This window comes from Bos taurus, chromosome 23 (genome assembly GCF_002263795.3).
Source record: "Bos taurus isolate L1 Dominette 01449 registration number 42190680 breed Hereford chromosome 23, ARS-UCD2.0, whole genome shotgun sequence".
Lineage (NCBI taxonomy): Eukaryota > Metazoa > Chordata > Mammalia > Artiodactyla > Bovidae > Bos > Bos taurus.
The window spans coordinates 51,242,668-51,269,482 of NC_037350.1; the positions used below are offsets into that span (position 1 = coordinate 51,242,668).

At 49.8% G+C, this 26,815-nt stretch overlaps 1 protein-coding gene across 5 annotated transcripts in view; it reads left to right on the plus strand.

The window, feature by feature from the left end:
• Positions 1 to 26,815, plus strand: part of GMDS (GDP-mannose 4,6-dehydratase) — a 434,986-nt gene that overhangs the window by 74,456 nt on the left and 333,715 nt on the right. For 2 of the 5 annotated variants that reach the window (XM_024983738.2, NM_001080331.1), the window contains 3 exon segments: positions 15,506 to 15,550; positions 21,276 to 21,363; positions 22,776 to 22,885. In XM_024983738.2, the coding sequence (XP_024839506.1) occupies positions 15,506 to 15,550; positions 21,276 to 21,363; positions 22,776 to 22,885 (243 nt within the window). 5 annotated transcript variants of the gene reach the window in all.

A 26,815-nucleotide genomic window follows, 5' to 3' on the forward strand; every position in this document is an offset into this window, starting at 1 on the left:
GCTTTGGAATATTATCAAAATATCTTAAACTGTTGGACCGAGTCACTGGAAAGTGTAGGCTCAGAATCGCCTGCCTCCATCTCAGCTGTAGCCCACGTCACATGGCTCTGAAATGAGGGGCTTTGGACGTGTGTGTGGGGTTGGTTTCATGTCTCGGTGGAGTCCGCTGGGCCAGAGGTTAAGGATTTCTGTCTTGACTGTCTTCATGCTTTGTGTCAGAGCGCCACTGGTCAGCTTTTTGGCCAACTGGTAACGTTTTTTAGGTTTTGTCAAAACTGAATAGCTTTCTGATTGTTTTATTTTTATTCTTTGCTCCAAAATACTATCTTTGGCGAACATATCAAAAGACTATAGAGACTTCCCTGGTGGTCCAGTGGTTAAGAATTCGCCCTCCACTGCAGGGGAAGCGGGTTCAATCTCTGGTCTGGAAACTAAGATCCCATGTGCTGGGGTGCGTGTGTGCAACTAGAAAGTCCGAGCATCGTGACAGAAGATCCTTCATATTGCAACGAGGACCCAACACAGCCAAGTAAATGAATATTTTAAAAACTAGTCTATCAGGTTTTTAAAAATTAAAAGACTGTAGACATTCTGAATTTAAGAATGAACAGAATAAGCTCAGTCAGAGTGGACTCCTGCCTGCTCCTGCCTTGAGGTCCTGCAGCCCCGGTCCCTGGGGCAGGGTCAGCAGTGACTCCGTCCTTTGCATCTTCATACCCTGCACCCAGGGGTCTTCTTCTTCGTCTCACTTTGTTAAGTTCCTTGACATCTTGTAGAGGCTGGCCCCGAATTCATCGTCATGAATTTGCCTGTCTGCTTCTACCTGACAAGGTCACCGTCCTGGATATAGACGTTTAGAAGGTAGGTCACATGCTCTGTGTGAACAGCGCTGCCATAGAAGGTTCTCTGAGGAGGAGGATGGCTGGGTGCTCAGCCCTTCTGGGACCTGCTGTCCAGTTGAAGAGGAAAATCACACATCCGCGTCGTAAAGATAGCTTCCCCCCGCGCCCCCTCCCTCCGCCCCCCTTGCTCGGGAGGTGGTTGAGAAGCAGGTCTGAGTGTCAAGTTAGGGAAGAAGTCACTCCCAGCAGAACACCCGAAGGAGCCGTGAAGCCTGGCTTCATCTGATATTATCATGGAACCCTCGCTCTTCAAGAGCCACAAGGACCATTCGTGATGATATCATTTAATCACGTCTCGTCTTCTCCTGCCGTGAATCACCTGCTGGACACGTCCGTCCACCGTGACTGCCTGGTTCTCAGAATGTCTGAGACGGAGCATCACCTGTGCCCCTTAACCACGCCACCCAGTATGCACCCTTCCTCTGGGCAGCTGAAAACTCTTCCTCTCTTCTGCCCTCTAACTGCCCACTCTGCCCATCCCTTACGTGGTCATCATCACCATCCATGTTTGGGGACTCACCCCCTTTCCTGGACTCGGGTGGTTTTCTATTTGTCTCCCTTCTTAGCTGCTCTTCCAGCTTCTGGTCGGCCCTGCTTACCCCTGCGGAGCCCGAGGCACTGCTTCCACAGACGTAAAGTTTACTGATTTAAGTATTGGTAAAGAACCCACCTGCCAATGCAGGAGACACAGGAGACATGGGCTTGATCCCTGGGTTGGAAAGATCCCCTGGGGGAGGAAATGGCAACCCTCTCCAGCAGTCTTGCCTGGAGAATCCCATGGACAGAGGAGCCTGGTGGGCTACAGTCCATGGGGTCACAAAGAGTCAGTCATAACTGAGCAACTGAGCACACACACACACACACAGTGTACAGACCATGACTGGGTCTTGGATTAAAAAAAATAAACCGTTATTAAAACATTTTGAGGGCATTCGGGAAAGTTGCCCTAGGATGAGGTGGTTGGATGGCATCACCAACTCGATGGACATGAGTTTGAGCAAACTCCAGGAGTTGGTGACGGACAGGGAAGCCTGTGGTCCGTGGGGTCCCAAAGAGTCGTACACGACTGAGCAACTGAACTGATTAACTGGGAAAGTTAGGAATTGACTACGTTAACCGTGCTGAGGTCAGAGGAGAGCTTCCAGGCCCCTGGGAACCTCGAGGCGAGGAAGCTCGAGAAGGGCGGAGTGTCGCTCTGTCACTGAGGCTACAGTGTGCTCCCACATGAGTCTCCTGCCAACAGCAAAGTGAGTGCAGGCACGTGCAAGACAAAGATGAGACAGATGTGAAAACCCATCAACAGGTGAGTCTGCATGCAAGGTTAATGGGTGTTTCATCACTTTTTTGTAGGTGTAAAACTTTTCGGGATCACAAGTTGGGGAACTCCTGGTGATCCCTGCAGGGCTGGAGGCAAGGGCCAGGCCGGGTGAGAGCGCTGGGGCAGGTGGTGCCCTGGGAGCCGGTCTCGGCAGCGCCGGCTCCCTGTCCTGCGTCTGCTGCTCGTCCCCGGTCCCGTCACACGGCATTGCAGGTCGGGGGCCTATTTTCTCCCTGCTCCAGATGTCCGGGGTCGAGTCGTCCACACAGTGGCCCCTTCTTCAGGCCTGGCGGGTGGACCGGCCCCGGCCTCCCCTCAGGGCTAGAGGGTGGACCAGCCCCGCTGGCGGGTGGACCGGCCCCGGCCTCCCCTCTGGCCTGGCGGGTGGACCAGCCCCGGCCTCCCCTCTGGCCTGGCGGATGGACCGGCTTCCGCCTCTCCTCCGGCCTGGCGGATGGACCGGCTCCCGCCTCCCCTCCGGCCTGGCGGGTGGACCGGCCCGGCCTCCCCTCCGGGCTGGAGGGTGGACTGGCTCCCGGCCTCCACTCCGGGCTAGTGCTGTCGTAGTTGATATTTTGGCTTCTGCAGTGTCAGCTTGGCCTTTGCTTCCGTCTTCACACGGTGTCTCCCTGTGTCTCCGCGTCCAAACTCCCCTCTGTCAGGACCCTGGTCACATCAGAACCTGTTGTTTCCGTTGCGAAGTCGCATCCGACTCTGTGACCCCATGGACTCCAGCCCGCCAGGCCCCTCTGTCCATGGGATTTCCCAGGCAACAACACTGGAGTGGGCTGCCATTCCCTCCTGCAGTGGAGCTTCCTGAGGCAGGGACTGAACCCGAGTCTCCTGCTTGTGGGCAGGTTCTGTTACCACTGAGCCACCTGGGAAGCCCTCATATCAGAATGAAGTGAAGTGAAGCTGCTCAGTCGTGTGCAACTCTTTGAGACCCCCCAACTCTTAGCCTACTGGGCCCCTCCGTCCATGGGATTTTCCAGGCAAGAATACTGGAGTGGGTTGCCATTTCCTTCTCCAGGGGAGCTTCCCGATCCAGGGATCGAACCCAGGTCTCCTGCATTGTAGGCAGATGCTTTACCGCCTGAGCCACAACCGTCTCACCCTTATGGCAGAAAGTGAAGAGGAACTAAAAAGCCTCCTGATGAAAGTGAAAGAGGAAAGTGAAAAAGTTGGCTTAAAGCTCAACATTCAGAAAACAAAGATCATGGCATCCGGTCCCATCACTTCATGGGAAATAGATGGGGAAACAGTGGAAACAGTGTCAGAATTTATTTTTCTGAGCTCCAAAATCACTGCAGATGGTGATTTCAGCCATGAAATTAAAAGACTCTTACTCCTTGGAAGGAAAGTTATGACCAACCTAGATACCATATTGAAAAGCAGAGACATTACTTTGCCAACAAAGGTCCGTCTAGTCAAGGCTATGGTTTTTCCTGTGGTCATGTATGGATGTGAGAGCTGGACTGTGAAGAAAGCTGAGTGCTAAAGAATTGATGCTTTTGAACTGTGGTGTTGGAGAAGACTCTTGAGAGTCCCTTGGACTGCAAGGAGATCCAACCAGTCCATTCTAAAGGAGATCAGTCCTGGGTGTTCTTTGGAAGGACTGATGCTAAAGCTGAAACTCCAATACTTTGGCCACCTCGTGCGAAGAGTTGACTCATTGGAAAAGACTGATGCTGGGAAGGATTGGGGGCAGGAGGAGAAGGGATCGACAGAGGATGAGATGGCTGGATGGAATCACCGACTCAATGGATGTGAGTTTGAGTGAACTCTGGGAGTTGGTGATGGACAGGGAGGCCTGGCGTGCTGCGATTCATGGGGTCACAAAGAGTTGGACACGACTAAGCGACTGAACTGAACTGAACTGAACTGATTCTAATATGATGTCATCTTAATTAATTTCATCCGCAATGACCCTATTTCAAATAAGGTTGCAAATAACTCAGTTATTCAAATTCAAATAATTTCTGAGGCCCTGGGAATTAGGGCTTCAACAGATGAATTTTCAGGGGACAATGTTCAACTCATAACAGGTCCTATTTTTAGACTGATGTTACGCTTTTAGTAAATAGCCCCTTCGGATATGTGAATGAACTTTCTCGCCCCTTTGTCTCAAGGCCTAGAGACAGAAACATGCAGTTGAAAGTGGCTTGTGGTAAACGTGCCGTGAAGGTTCCATAGGAGGTCTTTGTTAGGTGCTGTAGTTTGCCTCCGCCTTGTAACAGAACACACATGCCCGATGTTGGGCACTGACCTGTGTGACTCTGCTGCCGAGTGGGTGCCTGAGCCTGAGACCAGCGGGACCTGCGTTTGTGCTCTAGGAGCGTGGGGAGAAGGGGAGAGGGAGTCGGAGTCGGAGAGCCGGGGCAGAGACAGACAGACACACGGAGACGGAGACAGAGAACGCAACCAGAGCTACACCCAGACGCCCTGGCCTGTAATTAGCTTTCACAGGAGGTGCCAAGCGGACACTTGGAGCCCGCGGTGCCCCGTGTGTGGCCGCTGGGCCCTGTGGTCAGCTGGCTGGCGAATGGAGAGCGGCCCCTGCCTACCTGGCCGTCTTCCCCTCCCGTCCAGTGGCCTCCTCAGCCTGGGGACCTTTGTCGGCTCACAGGAGGGTGTTGCGTGGTGTTCATTTTCCCCTCCTCCCTCTCTTCCTGCCTTTTCTGAGTTTGTTTTCAGCTGCAGGTCACGTCAGCAGTTCTCCGAAGGCGGGTGCACAGTGGGTTCCCGCCTGTGGGCACAGGACCTGGGTGGGCTCTGGTGGGTTAGTGCCGAGCTTATGGCTTACTGAAGACTTGGAATCTGACCCCTCGCTTGGCAGTGTTTTTCTCGCAGTGATTATCCCAGCTGCACATGCGGCTGTGACAGAGGCCTGGGACCAGCTCGGGGCCTGGGGCCTGAGCGTCCGGGAAGCTGTGGCTTTTCTGGGCCCACTTCCTCCCCGGTGTGGGCTGCCGGTTCCCGAGAGAGTCTCTGAAGGGCAGGGGGCTTCCTGTGGGTTCTGGCCCCTCCCCAGGGTACTTCAGTGCTGGCTTGTATGGAATCCTCGCGTGCCTTCTTCTCTGTTTTGTGTTAGTTTTTGAGTTACTTGCAGGCACTGCTATTTTGTTCCCCGTGGGATATTTTCTTGGAAACCACGCTCCTTTGCTCCTTCTGTGCCGTGTCTCACTTGCCACCTTCCAGAGCCACCTCAGCTGGCCCGTGTCCCTCCTGAGACCCGGGCCGCTGCCTGGAGGTGGTGGGGTCACTGGGGTGGCTGAGGGGAGCCTGCTGTACCGTCACATGGGGCGTTTCCGAAGCCATGTTTTCTGCCACTCTGACATCACCAGAATCCAGGCTCGGGTTGTCCCAGGGTAAACTCCAGCGCTTCTCAGAACCCTGCAGTGGTTCTGTGCGGTTTGTTCGTGTGCAGTCCAGACTTAGCTGCCTGAATTATGCGCCTTCCGGAATTCGTCTTGGGTCTGGATTTTCCCAGGCTTTGTCAGGGACCCCCAGTGTGTCCTTATACCGGACACATTGAAAAATGCAACCGAGAAGATCCTGAAAAACAGAAGGGTGTGGTTGCATGCAGGCTGAGCCCCGTTGCTGTTGGCGAGGGAGGGCACAGCGGCGAGATGAACATGGCCAACAGCGGGCGCCTGCAGAAGCTGCCCCGTCGGAGTCCGGGAGCCTGTCCTCTCCCTGTGTCTGGGAGGGGCTGGGCGGGGATGGACGCCCCCACCTGCAGGGCCTTGGAGCCAGTGACTGCAGAGACGGCTGCCGGCTGGGTGGAGGTGCGTACTTTTCAACGTGTGAAGTCCCCCCAAAGTGCTTTTTGGCCCCTCGTCTGAGTGGCAGGACCTTCACTCATAACAGCACCACCCAGCAAGTAAGCAAGGGATATCCTTGTCCACATAGTGGTGTCCTACGGTGACCGGCCCGCAGGCCGCGTGCCCGCTGAGATCAGCCTGTCCTGGTGACTGGGAGGTGTGCTGCTCTTGCCTGTCCTCGCCTTGCCAGGATGCCCTTACCCCCCGAGCGTCATCTTCGGTCATTTGATGACGGGCAGCTTTCTGGGTAGACGCTGACACACTCCGTGACGCCTGCGTGCGTGTGCTCGACTTCCATCATCTTCCAATGGTTCTAGGTCCCACGAGCCCCAGCTCTCGCCCTGTGTGTCTCTTCTGTTATTTGCAGTGTCTCCAGCTTCCTGGGGACTCCATGCTTGCAGAGCAGATCTGCAACGCCCCAGGGCTCCCCAGGTGGCATTTCTGTCACGGCTGTACCTGTGACAGGAAGAGTCTCACCTGACTGTGCCACGTGCTTTTATCCCTGGAAGAAATCAGGTTAAAAAGAGCGAGAATGTTTGCAAATCGCTAAACTCTACTTACCACCAGCGGTGACATTGAAGTAACAACCTCATAACTGAATGTGCAGTAAAATGGAAACTGAGACAGCCATCAATGTATGTGTATCCTTTTCTTATTCTCATGACCTTTTCAAAGCCGGTAAATAAAAGGACACTTGTTTTTTCTTCCTCCATTAGGCAGGGCACAAATTATAAAAAGAAATGCACGAGGAAATGTTAATAAATCAGGTAAATACTAAAATTTAATAATTCTTCTCTTTTCAGTACTACTTTTTTTTTTTCTTCCAAATTTGAAGTTTTCATTAAGCATGGCCTTGAACACTGGACAAAGTGAGGCTCTGTTTTGGTTAGAGTACCTGCACAAAGTCGTTTCCTCCATAAATCACTTGGGTGATTGGAGCTGTGCAAGTATGTGCTTTGCAAAGAAACAGCCTTTAGTTGTGTGGACCGTCACTCTGAGCGATAACAAGAAAAGGAAGAGGAAAGAGAAACTGTTTTCCATTTTTGTACAGTTTTAATGTATGTGCATATTTATTACAAAGAGATTATTTTAAGCATGAAGTTTACCTGTAATTTATTATTAACCTTTCTACAGATCTGAACCAATCTTTATCAATGTATCTGGAGCCCTGAGTTATGAAGACTTTCAGTTAGAATATTGTTCTAAACTTGAAAGCGGCTATTCACAGCGGCACTGAACTGGCCAGTTAGGCAGACCTTTCAGGGGGTTTTGACGGGATATGCCTCTTGTATTTCCTCGGTTTTCTCCCACCTTGATTTTGTGCTGGAGGGTGGTGATGGATTTCTGCAGAGCACCATGCTGTCCAGCACAGATGGCGTCCTGGGGAAGTGCATCTTGTTCAGTCGCTAAGTCGTGTCTGACTCTGTGACACCGTGGACTGCACCACGCCAGGCTTCTCTGTCCTTCACTATCCAGAGTTTTCTCAGACTCATATCCATTGAGTCGGTGATGCCATCCAACCATCTCATCGTCCGTCATCCCCTTCTCCTCCTGCCTCCAATTTTTTCAGCATCGGGATCTTTTCAGTGAGTCAGTTCTTCCCATCAGGTGGCCAAAGTACTGGAGCTTCAGCTTCAGCAGCAGTCCTTCCAATCAATATTCAGGGTTGATTTCCTCTAGGGTGGACTGGTTTGAGTGTTTCTTGGCCTTCCTTTTATCCCTGCCTGCCTCTGCCTGGGACTCCTGCGTCTCCTGGCACACCAACAGAGGAGACTGTGACAGCTGTGCAGCTTCCCTGGCTCACCGTCCACGTGGCGTGGGCGTCTGGTCCTATCTCGCGCGGGAAGTGCCTGGCTTCCCAGATACTCTCAGGACTGGAGCGAGGGACTGAGGCCCTGGTTTCCTCTCTGTCCTCTGTCCCCTGACACCCATGGCCTGGTGAGGGTTTGATATTCACTAGTCTGTGACACTTTGCTTTGTTAACAAGTTCTGTAGAGACCGGATTTTATGTCCCAATATCTGTGGGCCCGTCCTTGCCGAGGGATTGACCCTATTTAGTGAAGCTGGTGCCACACACGTCATTTGTCACAAGTCTCTGCAGTGTGATCCTTTCTCTGCTTTCTAGCTGGGCTCTCCTGCACGTGGCGGGATCTCAGTTCGCTTCAGTTTGCTCACCTGTAAAATGGATATAATACCAGTGTCAACTGTCAACTGCACAGGTTGTTGTGAAGACATAAAGCTAGTGGCCGTGCAGCACCGGGAGCACGGCCGCGTAGCCGCGTGCTGAGCAGTGCTCCTGCCTGCCGCTGGCACCGCTGTCGCTGTTACCTGCAGTCACACCAGGGCGCATGGGGAACCTCTGCTTCCCTGGGTAGGGCAGGAAGTTCAGCACGAGCTTCACGACGGGAGACAGAGAAGGCACAGGGTTCAGACCGAAGGGGCTTATGTTTTAAACGGGAGGGGAGGTGGGCAGGAGGTGGGCAGCCAGCTCCCACGGGATGCATCCATGCATCACACAGGTGTTACACCCACCCAGGCACGTGTGTGCTGAGTGCTTCTAGACGTGCTTCTGGGGCTTTGTACGGAGTTCTGGGGCTGTGCTGCCCTGCGTGAGTTGTCCTTCTTCTAACCGTGTGATTAGAAGTGATCCTTCTGTGCCTTATTAGCATCTCTTCCCTCTAAGCCCACTTTTCTTACAACATTTCCCTAAATGTTGTAGCCTCTGGAGTCCGAGGTGCTGCCCGAGTGCTGCGTTGTGTTGACGCTCCTGGGGTTCAGGGTTTTGTGTTTTCATTCTTTGCTCATTAAACCAAGAGTTTACAATAATCATTTGCAGTTTGAAAGGAATGAATTTTAAACCAGTTATCATGGGGGTTCGTTCTACCACTAAAAATCTCTGCTCACCTATTTCCAAATATTTTTTGAGTGTCTTTTATTGGAGATAGAAATTAGGTTTTATATATGTTCTAGATGCTTAGAGAAACAAACTAATTGAGGAAATATAGCCTACTAGAAAAATGTATAAGAAATATTAAAGGTAAGAATAAATAATTTCTGGAAGAAATAGGGCACACAGTCATAAACACAAAAACCTTGTAAATCTTAATATTATCCTAATCAAAAAATGGAAAGAAAAACATCATTTTTTAACCTATCAAGCTGAAAATAAAATATTTTCTAAAATTAACTTTTTAGATAATTTCTTTCCTCTATGATATTTTATATTAAGTTTACCATTAGACACAGGACTTAATATTAGAATCTTTTGAAACTGAATGTTAATTTGAAATTAGCATTACAAAATTTTGAGAATGCTTGTGGGAAAGAACTGAAGATGGAGTGATGTTAGGCTGACAGTGGTGGGGGATGTCCAGCCTCTTTCTGAAAGGCTGCCCATAGTCAAGGCTATGGTTTTTCCAGTGGCCATATATGGATGTGAGAGTTGGACTGTGAAGAAAGCTGAGTGCCGAAGAATTGATGCTTTTGAACTGTAGTGTTGGAGAAGACTCTTGAGAGTCTGTTGGACTGCAAGAAGATCCAACCAGTCCATTCTAAAGGAGATCGGTCCTGGGTGTTCTTTGGAAGGAATGATGCTGAAGCTGAAACTCCAATACTTTGGCCACCTCATGCGAAGAGTTGACTCATTGGAAAAGACTGATGCTGGGAGGGATTGGGGGCAGGAGGAGAAGGGGACGACAGAGGACGAGATGGCTGGATGGCATCACCGACTTGATGGACATGAGTCTGAGTGAACTCCGGGAGTTGGTGATGGACAGGGAGGCGTGGTGTGCTGCGCTTCATGGGGTCGCAGAGAGTCGGACACGACTGAGCGACTGAACTGGACTTCCAGCTCATCATGGTTTCCTGGGAGGCCCTGGATCACCAGCAGAGCCAGTGTTACCACTGTATGTGTGATGTGCGTGTGAGGCGTGTGGCATGCGTGTGTGTATGAGGTGTGCAGTGTGTGTGTGTGGCGTATGTGTATCAGGCATGTCCGTGTGAGGCGTGCATGCGTGAATTGTGCTTTTGTGAGGTGTGTGTGCAGCGGCTCTTACCCAGCAGAGGGCCCATGTCAGAGAGGAGTGTTCCTCATTCTTGGTTGTGCAGCGACCGCTGATCACTTGTCTCTGAAAATGAATGTTGCACAGTCGTGTCCGACCCTTTGTGACCCCATGGACTGTAGCCCACCAGGCTCCTCTGTCCATGGGGTTCTCTAGGCCATTCCCTTCTCCAGGGGATCTTCCCCACCCAGGGATTGAACCCAGGTCTCCTGCATGTCAGGCAGATTCTTTACCATCTGAGCCATCAGGGATACCACTTCTCTCTGCTGCTGCTGCTGCTGCTAAGTCACTTCAGTCGTGTCCAACTCTTTGTGACCCCATAGACGGCAGCCCACCAGGCTCCCCCGTCCCTGGGATTCTCCAGGCAAGAACACTGGAGTGGGTTGCCATTTCCTTCTCCAATGCAGGAAGGTGAAAAGTGAAAGTGAAGTTGTTCAGTCGTGTCCAACTCTTAGCAACCCCATGGACTGCAGCCTACCAGGCTCCTCTGCCCATGGGATTTTCCAGGCAAGAGTACTGGAGTGGGGTGCCATGGCCTTCTCCCCCACTTCTCTGTATGAGGAGGTAAATCATGGAGTGAGAATCTGCCCTTTGGCGACCTCAGCTTTTGTGGGGAAATAATTTTCAACTCTAAAGACTGCAGGAGTGGGATTATTTGTATGTTTTATGTACTGACGGTGTCCTGAGTCCTGTTGAGCCATCTGTCAGTTTGTATTTGCCCTCCCAACCCTTGTGGGCTCTGTCTTGCTCTTGCTCTTCCCTCTGCTTCTCAGCTGTAGGCATCAGTCCAGTATCTTCATTTTAGTTCTTTTTACAATACCTTTTAGTGGAAAATTCTGAGGTCTGAGATTCTGGATATCTATTTTTTTTTCTTTTCTCTCTTTCTTTCCTTTCCCCCCCCCTTTTTGTAACATTCTGCTACTTCTAACTGTGCGACTGGACACTGAACATTTAGCGTTTTCAGTCTCCATTTCCTGATCTGTGAAATGAGACAGTGGGATTAATTAATCCCTTTGGGCTTTTGAAATCTGTTTTTGACGGAGATTTTGTCCAGTGATTTGTGTTGCATCCATGTGCCTGGTGAAAATGCTTTCCCTGGACATTCTGCCTCTGGATTTCTCACACTGCCAGAGCTTGTTTTCCCAAGGGCAGTTCTCGTTCCTGTTCACAGCAGCGTCTTCTGTTCACCTGTGAGGTGTCTGTGCTTCTGTCGCTGGAGGTACAGATGACTTTGCTATTGTAACTGCGGTTAGCTGAAAATGCTTGTTGTAGAGTGATTAGCACATCTAGACATGTTTTAGAGTGACTGGCACACCTAGACTTGCTGTAGAGTGCTTTGCACATCTAGACTTGCTGTAGAGTGCTTTGCACACATAGACTCTATGTAGAGTGACGGGCACGCCTAGACTCACTGTAGAGCGACTGGCACACCTAGACTTGCTGTAGAGTGCTTTGCACATCTAGACTTGCTGTAGAGTGCTTTGCACACCTAGACTCGCTGTAGAGCGACCGGCACACCTAGACTCGCTGTAGAGCGACCGGCACGCCTAGACTCGCTGTAGAGCGACCGGCACACCTAGAGTTAAAGCACATGGCAGGCAGTGTTGGTGAGGCTCTTTTCTTGCAGGAGGGGTGTTTTACTTCTTGGTGTTCCAGGTGATGTAAACAAGGGAGTTCATTTTATCAGTGATCTGTTCTTCACCCAATTCCGCTTGTCTTCCTCTGTGTGAAGAAGCTTCCTGCAATGCCTGGCAGAAATGTATGGTCTGATTCAGGTGCATTTCAGAGCGGCCAGGTGCTCAGGCTGCATCTGAGACAGCACTGTCTTCATTCATCCTCTGGGCTAGACGAGGGTCCATGTTTGAAAAGAGAGGAGAAATGGCCCCTCCTCTCTGTGGGAAGGTGGATGTCCAGGCACGTTCGTGTGTGGTCGTGGGTGGGCATGAGGGTCTTCAGGGCTATTTCAGCCTTCTTTGGACATCAGGAGAATGGGGGACCTTCCTCCACTTCCTTCAGCTTTTCATAGATGTGAAATTTTAGATAATTTTTATCCTACAATCAAAATACGATTCAGTTAACTTCTAGAGTTGCTGTGAATTTTATGGGTTTATATCTGGAACAATCCATGGAGGTGAAGGACAGAACTACTCAGGGACATAGCTGCGGCCCCAGGCACCGAAATCTGCCTGTTTTGGATTCTAGCCAGTGGCTCTGGCTCCTGGGCTTTACAGCCCAGAAAGAACATCCACTACCAACCCAAGTCCACCTCCAGACAGCCCTGTGGCACTTCCCCAGAGGCTCTGGTGCCCACCTGAGGCCCTGTGTCCTGCCCAGTCCTCTGAGCTCCAGGTGGTCCTGAAGTTATGGGACCTCTGCGTTTGGGTCGCTTGGGTAAAACAAGAAGCACCATTGCCCTGTCATGATGGCAAAGCAACAAAAGCAATTTGATTTACCAATGAATCCATTTTGGAGTTTTTATTGCCGTGTTGGGTTTTGACATGGGCTGGTGGGTCCCAGGGGTGGACCGTGTTTTCTGGGTGACAGTGGTGGGAGCCCCGGGCTCTAGTCCTGCCTCCCTTCTCACGGTGGGGACCAGGTGGGCAGCTGACCTCCAGCTGCCTCCGTAGCTCACAGGCCAAGTGGCTGCTTGCGCTCCAGGGGTGTTCCTGCGAGAATAAGATAGAAAATACTTCTGTGTTTTGAAAACGTCAAAGCCGCAGTGCTTGCTTCAAGCTGTATGGCCTTTAATATGGAAAGGAGATTCTTTTAATAGATGTGTGCAAAGTCAGATGGAAAGAGTCACAGTTGGAGTGTCAGCTCTCCAGTGAAAACATTTCTGTGACGAGGACTGAGCCCAGGCTGGAACCTGTCCCAGAGTCAGTGTGCTTGTGGTGAGTGAGCTGGGCTCTTAGTCCCTTAGCCCCTCGGATTTGCAGAGTCGGGTGTCCGGTTGCGGCGCTGGCTGCGGCCCCGGGGGCGTGACGGGTCAGTCTTCCACCCGTCCTGCTGGAGGGGCTTCGGCGCAGGGTCGGGGGCTGGGGGAGGCCGGGGCCTGGGGCCCTGCAGCTCCGTTCCCACACTGTGTTGCTGGCCCTATCGCTCGGGAGGCCTGGCAAGGAAGTGGGGAGGAAGCGGGTGCCACCGCTGGTGCAGAATGTTCCAGGCGGCTGGAAAGTCTGAGGAGGGCCCGGTGAGAAGAACAAGACCTATTGACAGCGTCCAGTCCCGGCAGGCCTGCGTCGCATCAGCGTCCGGATAATCACAGCTCGCCCCTCCCCCAGGGTCTCACCGCTGCCTTTTTTCCTTTTTAAAACATTCTGGGCAACTGTGGTGAAGTACAGTGCATTTTAACTTTTTATTCCAAGAGACACAAAAAGTGTGCAAAGCGTAGTGTGGAGCACTTCAGAGTGGCGACAGCACAGACAAGAAGACACGTCTCTCCAGGGCGGTCTGACCGGCTGCGGTGCGGTCATAGATGCTTCTCTGCTAGGCTATTTTCTGATTGATTGGTTGATTGATAAGGCTTTGGGGTCCTGTCGATCAGCCTGGCTTGTCGGAGTGCGCATTGTTCAGCAGTCTTGTCTGATTTACTTTGCATGTTGGGTGTGTGAAACCAAGCAGCCGTGTGTATATCATGAGAGGGAGAGGAAAAGGAATATGCCAGACCATCTCTCTTCTTCTCCACATGAGTCTATATACAGGAGTATTTATGTCAAGGAGTCAGAAGAAAACTTGCTGCATGTTTCAATGAACCACAAAACGTGTCCCTGGTACCCTTGCCCAGCGGTCCTGCCTGAGTCCGTCCTGACTTCTGCGCTAAAGCGTGAACGCCCTCGAGGCAACTGCGCCATTTCCAGGACCCGCAGGGTGTCTCCAGTCCCAGCTTTTGAGTCCAGCAATGATAGGAATAAAGCCCACTTCATTTTTCTTATTCCTGGAGTGTCTACCTTTGAAGCTCAAAAGGATATTTTAAGATTTTTTCAAACTTAGGAAACCAAAGAAAACCCAAGTGCTCCCAACCAGATTTGCGCACAGAGCCCCAGCAGTTGTGAAGCCTGGATGGGTGAGGGGCCTGCCTGGGCTGGGAGCAGAAACGCAGCTACGGGCTGGCTGTGCAGCGCCTGGTCACCCTGGCGGGGCTGGGGTGGTCTGCACCATCGCTGTCTCTGGAACTGTGATTTTGTGCCGTGCGGCTTGTTAGTGCTTCGGTTAGATGACTCTTGTACCTTCTTTCCCTGAAATTGGCACATAAAATACACAGACCCCTATCCTTACTTAGGCATTTATAAAAGAATTTTAGAAAATAAGTTGGGAGGGGATTCCATGCTGGGTCAGTGGTGAAGAATCTGCCTGCCCACGCAGGAGACATGGGTTCGATCCTGATCTGGGAAGATCCCACGTGCCGTGGAGCAGCTTAGCCTGTGCAGCACAGCTACTGAGCCTGAGCTCTGGAGCTCAGGAGCCTCAACGAGAGAAGATGCCACAAGGAGAAGGCCCACAGTGCAACTGGACAAGGGCCCCCGCCTGTCACAGCTAGAGAAGGGCCTGGCAGCAACGGAGGCCCCTCACAGCCTAAATAAATAAAATTAAAAAAAATAAAAAACAAGTTGCGAATCTCTGTGTTTAGTCCAACACCTTGATCGTAGAGAAAGCATGACTTAAGGTGCATACAAATGAAGCTCTTAATATTCTATGTAAAATAAGTGCGCTCCTTCTGTTGTGATCCATTCATGTGTGCCTGCAGGGATGATACAGACCTGATCACGTCACTGCCCCCACCTCCACCCCACCTCAAAACCCCTAAACGCTTTCTCGTGACTTTCCGGACCCTTGGGTTCGAAGCCTGGAGGGCCTCTTCTCCACGTGCTGGCTTTTCCCAGGGATGTCAGCACCCCGTATTCTCGGCCCCCTCCCCGTCCTCGCCCTGCACTCTCCCCAGCCCCTGCAGCTCCTGTCTCATCCCTCCCCCAGTGACCCCCACCCCCGATGTTGTCAGGGTCCTGTTTTATGTCCCAGCAGCACCAAAGGCCTTCTGCGAGGCCCACACGTTCTGTGTTTTCACACGGCTTACAAGTGCCAAACCTGAACCAGATCCACCAGCCTCTGAAGCCTCACGTTCTGCCCGTTGCCCCCAGGGTCCCTGGACCTCAGCACTCTCCCTGTGCGGGTGGTGATGCCAGCGCCCCCTGCCTCGTCCCCCTGTGGGCTCAGATGAGCTCCCGCCTGTGGAAAGGAGGACAGCAGAGCAGTGCGCGGCGCTCACGTCGGGTGTCGTCTGAACCGTTTTTCCTGTCGGTTGCTGTGGGCCTTGTTTACGCCCACAGAGCCCCTGAAAGGCTGTTCTCAAGCCTCGGTCGTGGCTGCGGTGGTCTGACGTTGTCCCTCTTCCTTGTCTTCCAGGACGGCTCCTACCTGGCCGAGTTCCTGCTGGAGAAGGGCTACGAGGTGAGTCCCTGAGCCGGTGGAATCCCGCGGCCTGTGCGGCCTCCTGCTTCCTCTGCTTCCTCTGTGCGTGTTTTCCACGGAAACTCTGATAAGGAGGCAGGGGCGGAATGAGCCCCCGGGCCTGTCCCCGCGCCAGCCCATTGTGCAGTTTATCTGCTGGCGAACGCGGGCGGCCCCCCTCCCTGCTCCTGGCTCTGCATGCTCCCCACATTCTCAGATAAACCAGCAGCCACCGTGCCCTTCTCGGGTGACTTTATGAGGTCGTGGCTACACGAAAAAGTCCCGCTGCCAGTGAAGTCCCTTGATTTGCGCCGAGCAGTAACACCTACACTGCCCTCCAGCCTGAGCGGCAGAGCTGACCTCAGGACGCTGGCTTTCCAGCCCTTGGCCGGTGGGTCGGGGCGGCCGGTGCAGCAGCTGCGTTTGCTGCCCTTGCCCTCATCTTCCTTTCCTGCTTTTTCTCCTCCTTCCAAGTGTACTGCTTTCCCCAGTGCAAACGAGAGTTTTATGTATGAAATGGGTGTAGCTCTGTGTGTGCACCTTACCCTTTTTAAGAACGGTGTTTGGATACGCGCCTCTCTAGAGACTTGTGCTCTGCAGTGAACAGAACCCCGAGCAGCGGCCCGCATGTTCCTCCTGATGCGGCAGTGTTTGCTGAATACCATGGGGTGCCACATTTCTCCAGTGGCAGGTGTGCTGCTTAAACATGTGCACAGGGACCAGCGGAGAAGCAGCAGCAAGGGGTCTGGCAGCTGAGCACCAGCAGGACTGGAAGACAAGGAATGTAGTCTTTGGTTTTTTTTACTGTAACTCATAATTTTTGAGAACTTTGACTCTTAGACTTTAATAGGAGCAGGTATGATTAAACCTTCTGTGCCCTTATCAAATAATAACTAGTTCTACATCTTGTAATGCCATCAAGATAGGTAAAATGTAATTATAGAAATATACACACATGTTCATATACATGGATTCCTGTAATAATTGGGTGATCAATATGTATTCTGCAAAGCAGAGCACTTTAGAGTTATGTTATATATGATATCATTAGAGAAGGAAATGGCAAGCCCCTTGGAACAGGCCCACTCCAGTATTCTTGCCTGGAGAATCCCATGGACAGGGGAGCCTGGCAGGCTACAGTCCATGGGGTCGCACAGAGTCAGACACGAGTGAGCACGCAGACACACACACACACACACACACACACACACACACACGCACACTGAGTGGTCATAAAGAGAGGTCTAGCCTGTGTTCATTATTTACAGAATGTCTGCAGGTGTCATCTTGTGATGAGAAAAGCCAATAATTCTCAGGTTTTGTAGAAAATCTCCCTTTAACCTTTATGGATTTAATTCTACACACTGTTAAAGTGCAGAGGGCAATTTGCCCCGTTGTAGTGTGCCAGCCAACTTGGAGCAGGGGGTGAGCAGGCAGGGTGCTTCCGAGGCAGCCCTTGGCCACCCCCACGCAGGACTGTGTCCTTATCCTTTGCCAGCTCCACGGCCTCTCGGAGACTTAGGAACTGCGTACCCGTGTCCCCCAGATCATGGTGAGGAGCAGGTGAGATGCATGTGGGCAACAGTGCAGAGGACCCCGGGGGCCCCAGGGGCTGACCCTCATAGGAGAGGCAGGGGGTGCAGCTCGGTGCTGACCAGCCGAGGGATGCAGACTTTGCAGGAGGCCCTTAGTCCCGCCTGTCACTCGCACCAGGGAAGGGTGGGTGTGTGATGTTGCCCAGGCCTAGCCCTGCACCTGCTTCTTTTCATCACGAGGGAAAAGGAAAGCAGAGGAGGGAAGCTTCCTGTGAAGGTACCTCTGGTTTCAGCTGCCTTCCTGGTATCGTCGTTAGCAGATAAGCCAACAATATGCTTTTGTACCTATTTGTGCAAAAATACAGAGAGAAACCAGAAAAATGAAGGACACGGTCAAACCCTTTAAAAGCTGTATTTGGGAGTATGTGGACAACCTATGTTGCTCCACTCGGTGACAGGGGCACAGGGACTCAGAATATAAACAGAGGACAGGTGAGCGCGGTGTCCCTGCCTGAGAGAGAGAAGAGCTGGCGTGGGCTGTGCAGGCCCTGGGGGCTGTCTGCTCCCGATCGTCGGTTCCTCAGCTGTGGGTCCTTCCTTCTGAGTTGCTGAAAATCCTCGAGGCCTCCGTGCAAACAGACCAAGCTTTCTGTGGCTTTCACTCTGCAACGCTGGCTGTTGGCCTGATGGCCACGTTTCCCCTCCATAGGCCAACGTGCTGGCTGCGTGGTCTCGGCAGCACCCTGGCCTGTGGATGGGAGTCACGGTCAGAGGGGCTGTGAGGGTGCTGTGCTTTCACTCACACAGGACAGTCTGTGCGCGGGCATGGCCCGTGTGAGCGCGGTTACTGCCTGTATATGTGCCGGCCTCTGCCCGTGCGTGCGCGGTCACGGCCCGCGCGTGCAGGCTGCCGCCCGTGCGTGCACAGGTGCGGCCCGTGCGTAGTGGCCGCCGCCCGTGCGTGCGCGGTCACGGCCCGTGCGTAGTGGCCGCCGCCCGTGCGTGCGCGGTCACGGCCCGTGCGTAGTGGCCGCCGCCCGTGCGTGCGCAGGTACGGCCCGTGCGTGCAGGCTGCCGCTCGTGCGTGCGCGGGTACGGCCCGTGCGTGCTGGCCGTTGACGGAAACCCGTCATCCGGCTTCTCAGAGGCACGTGCCTCAAGCAGCCTCTGGAGGACTCTTGACTCCAGGAGAAACCGCGACGTGGAGAATTTAAAAATCCGGTGGTGATGGCTTTCTGTTTTCTTCACTGTGGTCAGTCAATCGACTGTGATCAGTTAATCAGCATTTCTGTGTTATACAGCCTAATCTGACTCTTGGTTTTGAAGTCAAACTGGCTTTGTTCTGACATTGTGAGAACTTGAAATTTTCATTTTCATCACTGTTACTTTTCAGAAATGCTCACTTCCATTTAACACCCTCAGATTTTCAGAAATTTTGTTTTCCAACTTCTGTAATTTAATAATAATTTTGGTTAAATTTATTCGAAGTTAGCTCATTCATCTCTTCACTTTGGTTTCCTCGCTCATTTCTTTTTCTCCAAAGATCCTTATAAAAACAAACAGAAAATCCTACCTATTAAATACATCCCTTCTGTAAGAAAAAGCTGCTAATCTCAAATTCTTAACTAGATTATCCAACGTGCACACATTTTGGCTTGTCTTCAAGTTTGCATTTCACCTGTCTCAGAAGGAGACAGACTCAGCTTTCATTAGTTCTTAGAATAATACCTGCTGTCATGGATTAAACATTTGGCAGTCTTTCTTCCCCTATATACACATACCAAGAGTTGGGAGTGAGGGGAAATTAAAACACAAATTTTTTTTTTTTTAAAGGCCCCAAACTAGTGCTTAATGCTTTTGGTTGTGAGTGTGGCAGTAAAGTCCTAAATTCTTTACTTGCTGTGACTTCGTGTAATTGTCTGATTTCATACTGGGTCCATCAATGTCGTTGACTATTTGTAACAGTCCTTTATGTTGATACAAAGGCCTTCCCTGGTGGCTCAGCTGGTAAAGAATCCGCCTGCAATGCAGGAGACCCCGGTTCAATTCCTGGGTCAGGAAGATCTGCTGGAGAAGGGTTAGGCTACTCACTCCAGTATTCTGGCCTGGAGAATTGCATGGACTGTATAGTCCCTGGGGTCACAAAGAGTCAGACACAACTGAGCGACTTTCACTTTCACTTCATGTTGATATAAAATGTGTATGTATATAGCATTTCTCTTTGCTTTGGGCTGTTGGGATATGTGACTTATCCAGAGACCAGCCTTCAAGAGAAAAAGACTAAATCATATTATTTATAGTTTTTCATTGTCAAAACTAAATTATCTGTTTTTAGAACTTAAAAATTTCCCTCTATCCTGTTAAATAAAGCTCAACTTACATCTGAGATCTCTGTATTTCAGAAGTAACTTTGGTAGTAAATACCAGTTTTGATATGTATAAGTATACATGTGAACTTGGTTTTTATTAAAGTTTATTAAATTTATAGAGTAGCTGAACTTTGTCATTAGCAACTTGAAAAACTGGAGACTATGAGGTTGAGTTAATTCAAAGTTTAGTGTAAGAATTTTCTCTACTTTTAAATTAAGTAATGGGTGTGTGTGTGTGTGTGTGTATGTGTGTGTGTGTGTACTAGGTCACTTCAGTCATGTCTGATTCTTTGCAGCCCCATGTACTGTAGCCCACCAGGCTCCTCTGTCCATAGGATTCCTTAGGCAAGAATACTGGAGTGGGTTTCCATGCCCTCCTCCAGGGGATCTTCCCAACCCAGGAATCGAACCTGCATCTCTTATGTCTTCTGCATTGGCAGGCAGGTTCTTTACCACTAACCCCACCTGAGAAGCCCTTAAGTAAGGGGTTTGTATACCCAAATCTCAATGTAATGTTTCCTATATTTTACTCTTGGCTTCCCGAAATGGCAACCAAGTTTGTGATGGTCCTGTCTTAAAATATTCTCATGTTTACAAACTTGTTCTGGTTTTAGCTCTTTTGGGAAATAATGTGGTTTTAGGTCTTTGGATGAAGCATCTGACCAGCAGAATTATTAATTGTGGATGTGTTGTACCCTTTGCGGAAGCCAGTTTCTCATGTATGCCACGTAGAATGACGATGACATTTCTTTCTCTTTGAAAGAAAGTCTTATGTGCTTATAACTCCCCACCCCCCCCACTAGGAATATTTGAGTCATGCCAAGGATTAATTTTTGTTCGAAATAGACAGAAAACGATTGAGTTAAAATATAGAAGTGTATTCAGCTGCAAATGAAACTACCCAACGTAGGAGGAACTCTTCTAAAATAAGAGAAGGATTAAAACTGCCACCAGGAGAACTGGAACGTGGGCAGCCGGTGACATAAGCTGGTATTAGCATTGGCAACACGGAGGAGGAAGTGAGAGCAGGTCTTGAACAATTTCTCTAATGTGTCTGACACAAATAGTCTTTTCTTCAGTGTCGGACAGGTATGCGTTCTGGTTCCAACTACTTTTTTTCCCCTTCACACTTGTCATGGTTAAGTCAAAGATAAAGATTGAAAGAAAAAAATCCTCCCTTCCTTTGAGTTTCCTTCATGTCTTAAATCTCATAGGACCTCAGTCTTGTCCCTGCCCTGAACTACTTCACCTTAGCTTTTCCACATGACTGCATAATAGCAGCTGCTCCCCAGTTCTCTCATGGATGGAGAGACGTGTTTCTTTAGACACCCAGTGCCTGCTGCAGAGCTCGGGGGGGCCGGGCTGGGCGGGAGGCATAGAGCCCTGACCTCGTGTCCCAGTCTGCGAGACGGGCCAGGCTTGCGATGGATGCGGCCGCACAGGGCCTGTCTTCAGTTCCAAATGGAAGAGAGTTTTGTCAGTGGCAGGACTAAGTGTGTGTGTGTGAGTTTGGAAAAGGAGACACTTGAGTATCTACAACTAAGCTCTCACTGTGAAGTTGTGTTACTATCTAAATACTTGGGTTGAGATTGGCAGTGAAAACACAGGGAAGGGATGGAGGGAGGTGCCTGCAGGTGGCGGCCAGGGGCTGGAGAAGAGCAAGTGTCGAATTATTTCTACTAATTCAAAATAACGTCTGTGTATCACAGTTACATGTTGTTTGGAAAAGCTGAATGTTAGCAGAATAACCGCTGAATTTCTAATCAGTCTTCATTGCTGATTTATAATTTATCCTTTTCCTTCCACATGATAAAAATGCAGGTCCATGGAATTGTACGGCGATCCAGTTCGTTCAATACTGGCCGAATCGAGCATCTGTATAAGAACCCCCAGGCTCACATTGAAGGAAGTAAGCCATTTTCTGTCTCTAAACTCTCTTTCTGTGTAACTTCCTGTATTATGATAAGGCATTTTCAAGTGTCATTCTCTTCAAAGCCCATCACACCCCAGTTACTTACCCCTGAGTTACCTGCCCTGACTGCTGTCTGCACACTCTGAAGCCTTTCCCTGCCTGCCTGCGGCCCTGGGCCGTGGAGTCATCGTGCTGAGGCTGTGCCCAGGGGCCTGGCAGGTGACGCTGCCTGAGAGCCCTCAGCAGGCCAGCCTTTGATCTCCTTCTCCAGGTGTCCCCGTGCCCTGGAGCCAGATCAGCTCCACACAGAGCCAACCTCTGCTTTGCACGTTTGGTCTAATTTAATCAAGTCAAGCAGTCTTTGTACATTAATATTAAAAACTATCAGGGAGTACAGGTCCAAAAGCAGACGGCAGTCAAAAATATATGTAAATGTCTTTACAGGCAGTTGTCAGCCTCTGCCGTTGTGTGTTGTTTTTGGTGACGCACTTGCAGGCTGACATCCCGGTTTTCCCCTCTGACCCCGGCAGCAGTTCCTGAGGTCATGAAGGAGTCCGTTTTGCCGGTGGAGGCAGAGAGAGGTTGACTCTGTCGCGGCCCGCAACACCTAGGAGACGTAGGCGGGACGAGGACATGGGTACTTCCCGCCAGCAGAGACCGTCCAGGAGCCTCTACTCACTTCAAGGCCCTGAATATTGGAAGGCTCGGGTCCATCGCACAGGCAGTGATGTCATCAGGAAGATGACCTGCTGGTTGTCTTTCCACCTTTAATACTTAGGTTTTTCAGTGAAGCCTCCCTGCAAATTACCATCGTTTTGTGCAAAATGCAGAAAGGTACTGCCACTGTATTTAGCTGTAGACCAAAATGTAAAAGTAATGAAAATATCAAGTTAGTAGGCTGCCCACTGGCCTGTGTCACCTGTTACAGCAGGGAAGTCCGTGTGGGGATTGGCTGAGATTTGGGATCAGAACACTTTAGATGTCTTTTGATCAGCCGTGGCCCATGTCAGGCATTCCACAGTGGCTTCAGGACTGTTTATGAAGGACTGGAGAAAAGTTTCTGAATAGAGCCATCCTCACCACTACCAGTACGTTACAGATTTCTTTGGAGAGTGTACATTTTATTTCCAGATTTTCTTTGAATCCATTCTTTTGTGGCATGTCTTACCGTCACCTGGGCGCCATAAGCTACATTAATCGTGTAACCCTGTGGTGATTCTGTTTCTGCGGCAGGCTCGTCGGAGTTTTCACAGGTCCTCTGTAGACGTGGCAGCAAGTGTGAGCTCTGCTGCTTAGTCTCTTTTCAGGTGGCAGTCACGGACGCCACCCCAGAGCCAGTCTGGGTTCAGGTGTTCAGAATGCACATTACTGTTCCCTTCCCGCTCACGGTGTGTGTTTCAATTCTGCAGACATGAAGCTGCACTACGGTGACCTCACCGACAGCACCTGCCTCGTGAAGATCATCAACGAGGTGAAGCCCACCGAGATCTACAACCTCGGAGCCCAGAGCCACGTCAAGGTGAGCCGTCCGGCGTAGCGTGCTTTCTCTGCTCTGCCCTGAGTTCTGCATTTTACTTTTGCTTCTTTTTTTTTTTTATTCTGTGTCTTTTAATCTGTTTTTTAAATTACTTTTAAATTCACTGTTAATTGGGGGGAAATTGCTTTACACCGTTGTGTTGGTCTCTGCAGCGCAACGAGGCAGATGAGCGGCGGTCCTGATACAGCACTAACTGCTAGTTCTAGTCCTCGAATTTAATTCTTCACGCTAGTTTGGTTATTAAGAATCCCAACAGAAATGCTGATACATTTTTTAAAAGTATATTCTCTGTTAGTGAACAGTGTATTAAATCTTACTGATGACATTAGAATAAGAGTATTCGTTTCTTTGGGGTTGATCTTACAGTCACAAACCCCACTTGGATGTATTTTCTGCTACCTTAACTCGCATTGTGAATGAAGTCTTTTGTTCAAATGTTGGAAAATTAAGTCAATAAAACTTTTAATATTAATTTTTGGTAGTGATGATATTACTGGCTGAGAAAATAGTATTTTTGGGTGCCAATATGTCAGAATTAATGGAATTAACGTTTCTTGTGAGTAGTAAAAATCATTGGGAGAAAAACTCTGTTTGGACTCTTGTTCCCGCAGTGTTGTGACACACGTAGCTCATGCTGACTTCCTTCCATTGATTCAGGCAGATTCTCCGGGGGTCTGTCTACCTCTCCTTAGAGCAGGGTCTTTCTGGAACCTAAGGAACTACCCCCAGAGTTCTGGCAGTCTGCTTGACTCCAGTTTCTGCTGCTGTGTCTGAGTGAGATTCGAAGCCAGGGATGGTATGAATCCTTTTAGATACATGTTTAATCAGGGTAATTAGTGGAGCTTGGAAATACAAGCAACTAATTCCAAGTTAAAACAGCCCCCACCCCCAAACTAAAGAGAACAGAAACTGTATCAGCATTTTTGGCTGTTTCATCAGTAAACCTGGCATTCTGGCTTCAGAAAGTATTTGAGGTGGTTGCTGTTTCTCCACACCCCCAGCTTGGGGCGAAATGGAAACTAGATGCCTGTTTTATACTCTCTGCCAGTTTAAGGAAGAAATTATAGACTAGTCAATGAAACCAAGGGTAGAACATGGCAAGAGAAGCAAGTAGAAAGCCCAGTCTCATTATTGATGCCAAAATTAAACCCTCACAGCACATTTTTCTCCGACGTTAACTCTGGAGGACGGCAACCGGCCCACCAGCAAGGATACTTCTGTACCCGTCTGTACTGTCGCGGAAGGTTCTTGTTTCCTTTCTTAGGTTCTGATGATTCTGTTCTATATCCACGCTTAAGCTCTGGGTTGTGTGAAGGTGTCAGGGTCTTGTCTTTTGGTGAGAACAGAGTTATTTTTCTAAGTGATTCTGAATGTATTTTCCATCTGAAAAGGTGTCTCCGGCATGCTGTGCCTTGAGGGCCTGTCCCCTCTCCTCTGGAGAAGCAGTAACTGCCACTCCAGGAGTGAAGACTTTATCCTGGATTGAGGCAGCCTATCCATCTTCACGTTGTAATTTATCTCTAGGCTTCTTGCTGTCTCCAGACAAAACAGAATGTTTTGGATGAGCGCTCTGTTACTCAGCTTCCTCTGGATCAGGACGTTTCCTCTGTGGTGGTGTTTGGTAGATGGTTTATCACCTCTGGAGCCATAGGTGGAATGGTGGGGAGATGCGGGCGCTTTATAGACTTGTGTATATGAGGGCTTCCCCTGTCATTTTAGCATTAAATGAGCCAGTCCTCTCCTTTCTCCAGAATGCCTTTGTAATTGGTTCAGAAAGTCCACCATGCTTTCCGTACATGCATGTCCTGGTGCGTCTGGTTAGCACCCCAGAGTGGCCGGGCTGTGCGAACAGAGACCACAGGAGCTTAGCTGATTTCCTCTAAGTGGCTCCACGCGAAGTTTATCTGTTTTTATTGGGTTTTGTCTGCTTCGCCTAAAGGCCAGCTAATGGGCAGAAATGGTGCTTAATTGGAGATGAATTTTGGTTTGTAAAATAGGTTAGCCCTTCAATGGCATTTGCGTGCATGGCAGAGTGGAGCACCCACCTCCGTCACAGGGGGTCTTGGCTTTCTCACGGATGGCAGAGGCGGGCGCTGATGTCCTTGGGTCTTTAGAGACAGGTGATCTCAGTCTCGGGAAAGCATGCATGGTGTCAGGGAGGTTCAGGGAGGAGTTTACAGATGCTGTTAGTGGGAGCGGGTAGTTGAAATTGAGGTAAAAATACAAGGCTGAGAGTCAGAAACGAGGAGACATGGAACATGTTTGTGACATGATGCGTGTCCCACGTGAGCTGAATGAGAAGTGTGCTGGGAGGAATGGGCAGGTGGGGCGCTGGGCTGGATTTGAGCGGCCTCTGTGTGTGTGTGTTTTTAAATTAGCCACTTTTGAAATTGAAGTAGTTAATTTACAATGGAATGTGGTTCCCTGTGCTGCACAGCAGATTTTTGTTGTTTATCTATTTTATATGTAGTGTGTGTATATTAATTCATTCCATAATTAATTCCCTAAACTCCTAATTTATCTCTCACCTTGCCACCCTGCTATCCCTGTTGGTAGCCATAAATCTGTTTTCTCTGTCTGTGAGTCTATTTTTTGGTAAAGACGTTCATTTGTATCATTTTTTTAGATTCCACATACAAGTGATATCATATGATTCTTGCCTTTCTCTGGCTATCTTCACTTAATACGACACTCTGTAGGATCATCCATGTTTCTGCAAATGGCATTACTTCACTTTTTTATGTCTGATATTCCACTGTATATACATACCACATCTTGTCTATGCATTCGTCTGTTGATGGCCACAAGTTGCTTCCCAGTCTTGGCTGTTGTAAACAGCACTACAGTGAGCATTGGGGTGCATGTATCTATTTCAAAAGAAGTAGAGTTTTCGTCTTTCCTGAGCATACGCCCAGGAGTGGGGTCACGGGGCCACTCTTGTTTTGGTTTATGAACCTCCACGCTAGTTTCCATATTGGCTGCACTAATTTCGTCCCACCAGCGTGTCCCAGGTTCTCTCTCCTCCGCAGCTTCTCCAGCATTTGCTCTTTGTGGACTTTTCGATGATGGCGATTCTGGCTGTTGTGAGCTGATACCCCCTTGTAGTTTTGATTTGCATTTCCCTGATACTTAGTGATGTTGAGCATCTTTTGCCCAACGTGATTCCTTCAGCTCTGTTCTTTTGCGTGATTGCTTTGGCTGTTCAGAGTCTTTAGTGTTTCCATACAAATTTAAAAAATTCATTTCTGTGACAAACACCACTGGTAATCTGATAGGGACCACATTGGATTTGTAGATCGCCGTGGGTAGTATAGTTATTTTGACAGTATAGTTTCTCCAGCCCAAGAATACATCTCTCCATCTGCCTGTGTTGTCTTTCCTCTTTCATAAGCGCCTTGCAGTTGTCAGAGCACAGGCCCTTTGCCTCCTCAGGCAGGCTTATTCTAGGCATTTAATTCTTTTGACATGATGGTAATGGGCTTGTTTCCTTAATTTCCTTTTTGATATTCCATTGTTAGTGTGTAGGAATGCGATGGATTTGTTTCCTGCAGCTTCGCTCAATTCCTTAATGAGCTTTAGGAGTTTACTGGTGGCATCTTTAGGATTTTCTGTGATAGCATCATGTCATCTGCAAACAGTGACAGTTTTACTTCTTCCTTTCCCGTCTAGATTCCTTTTATTTCTTTTTCTTCTCTGATTGCTGTGGCTAGGACTTCCAGAATTATGTTGAATAAAAGCAGCATGAATGAGCTCCTTGTCTTGTTTCTGAACAGGAGACAGATTCAGAGGTGAGTGGAGGTGGGGCTTCAGAAGTGCAGGAAGCTGTTGGGTGAAGGTGGTGGCCGCCGAACTGGGTGTGAGTGGATGAAGTGGGGGGCCTGGTGGGGCTGGCCCGCTGCCGTCAGGACTGGG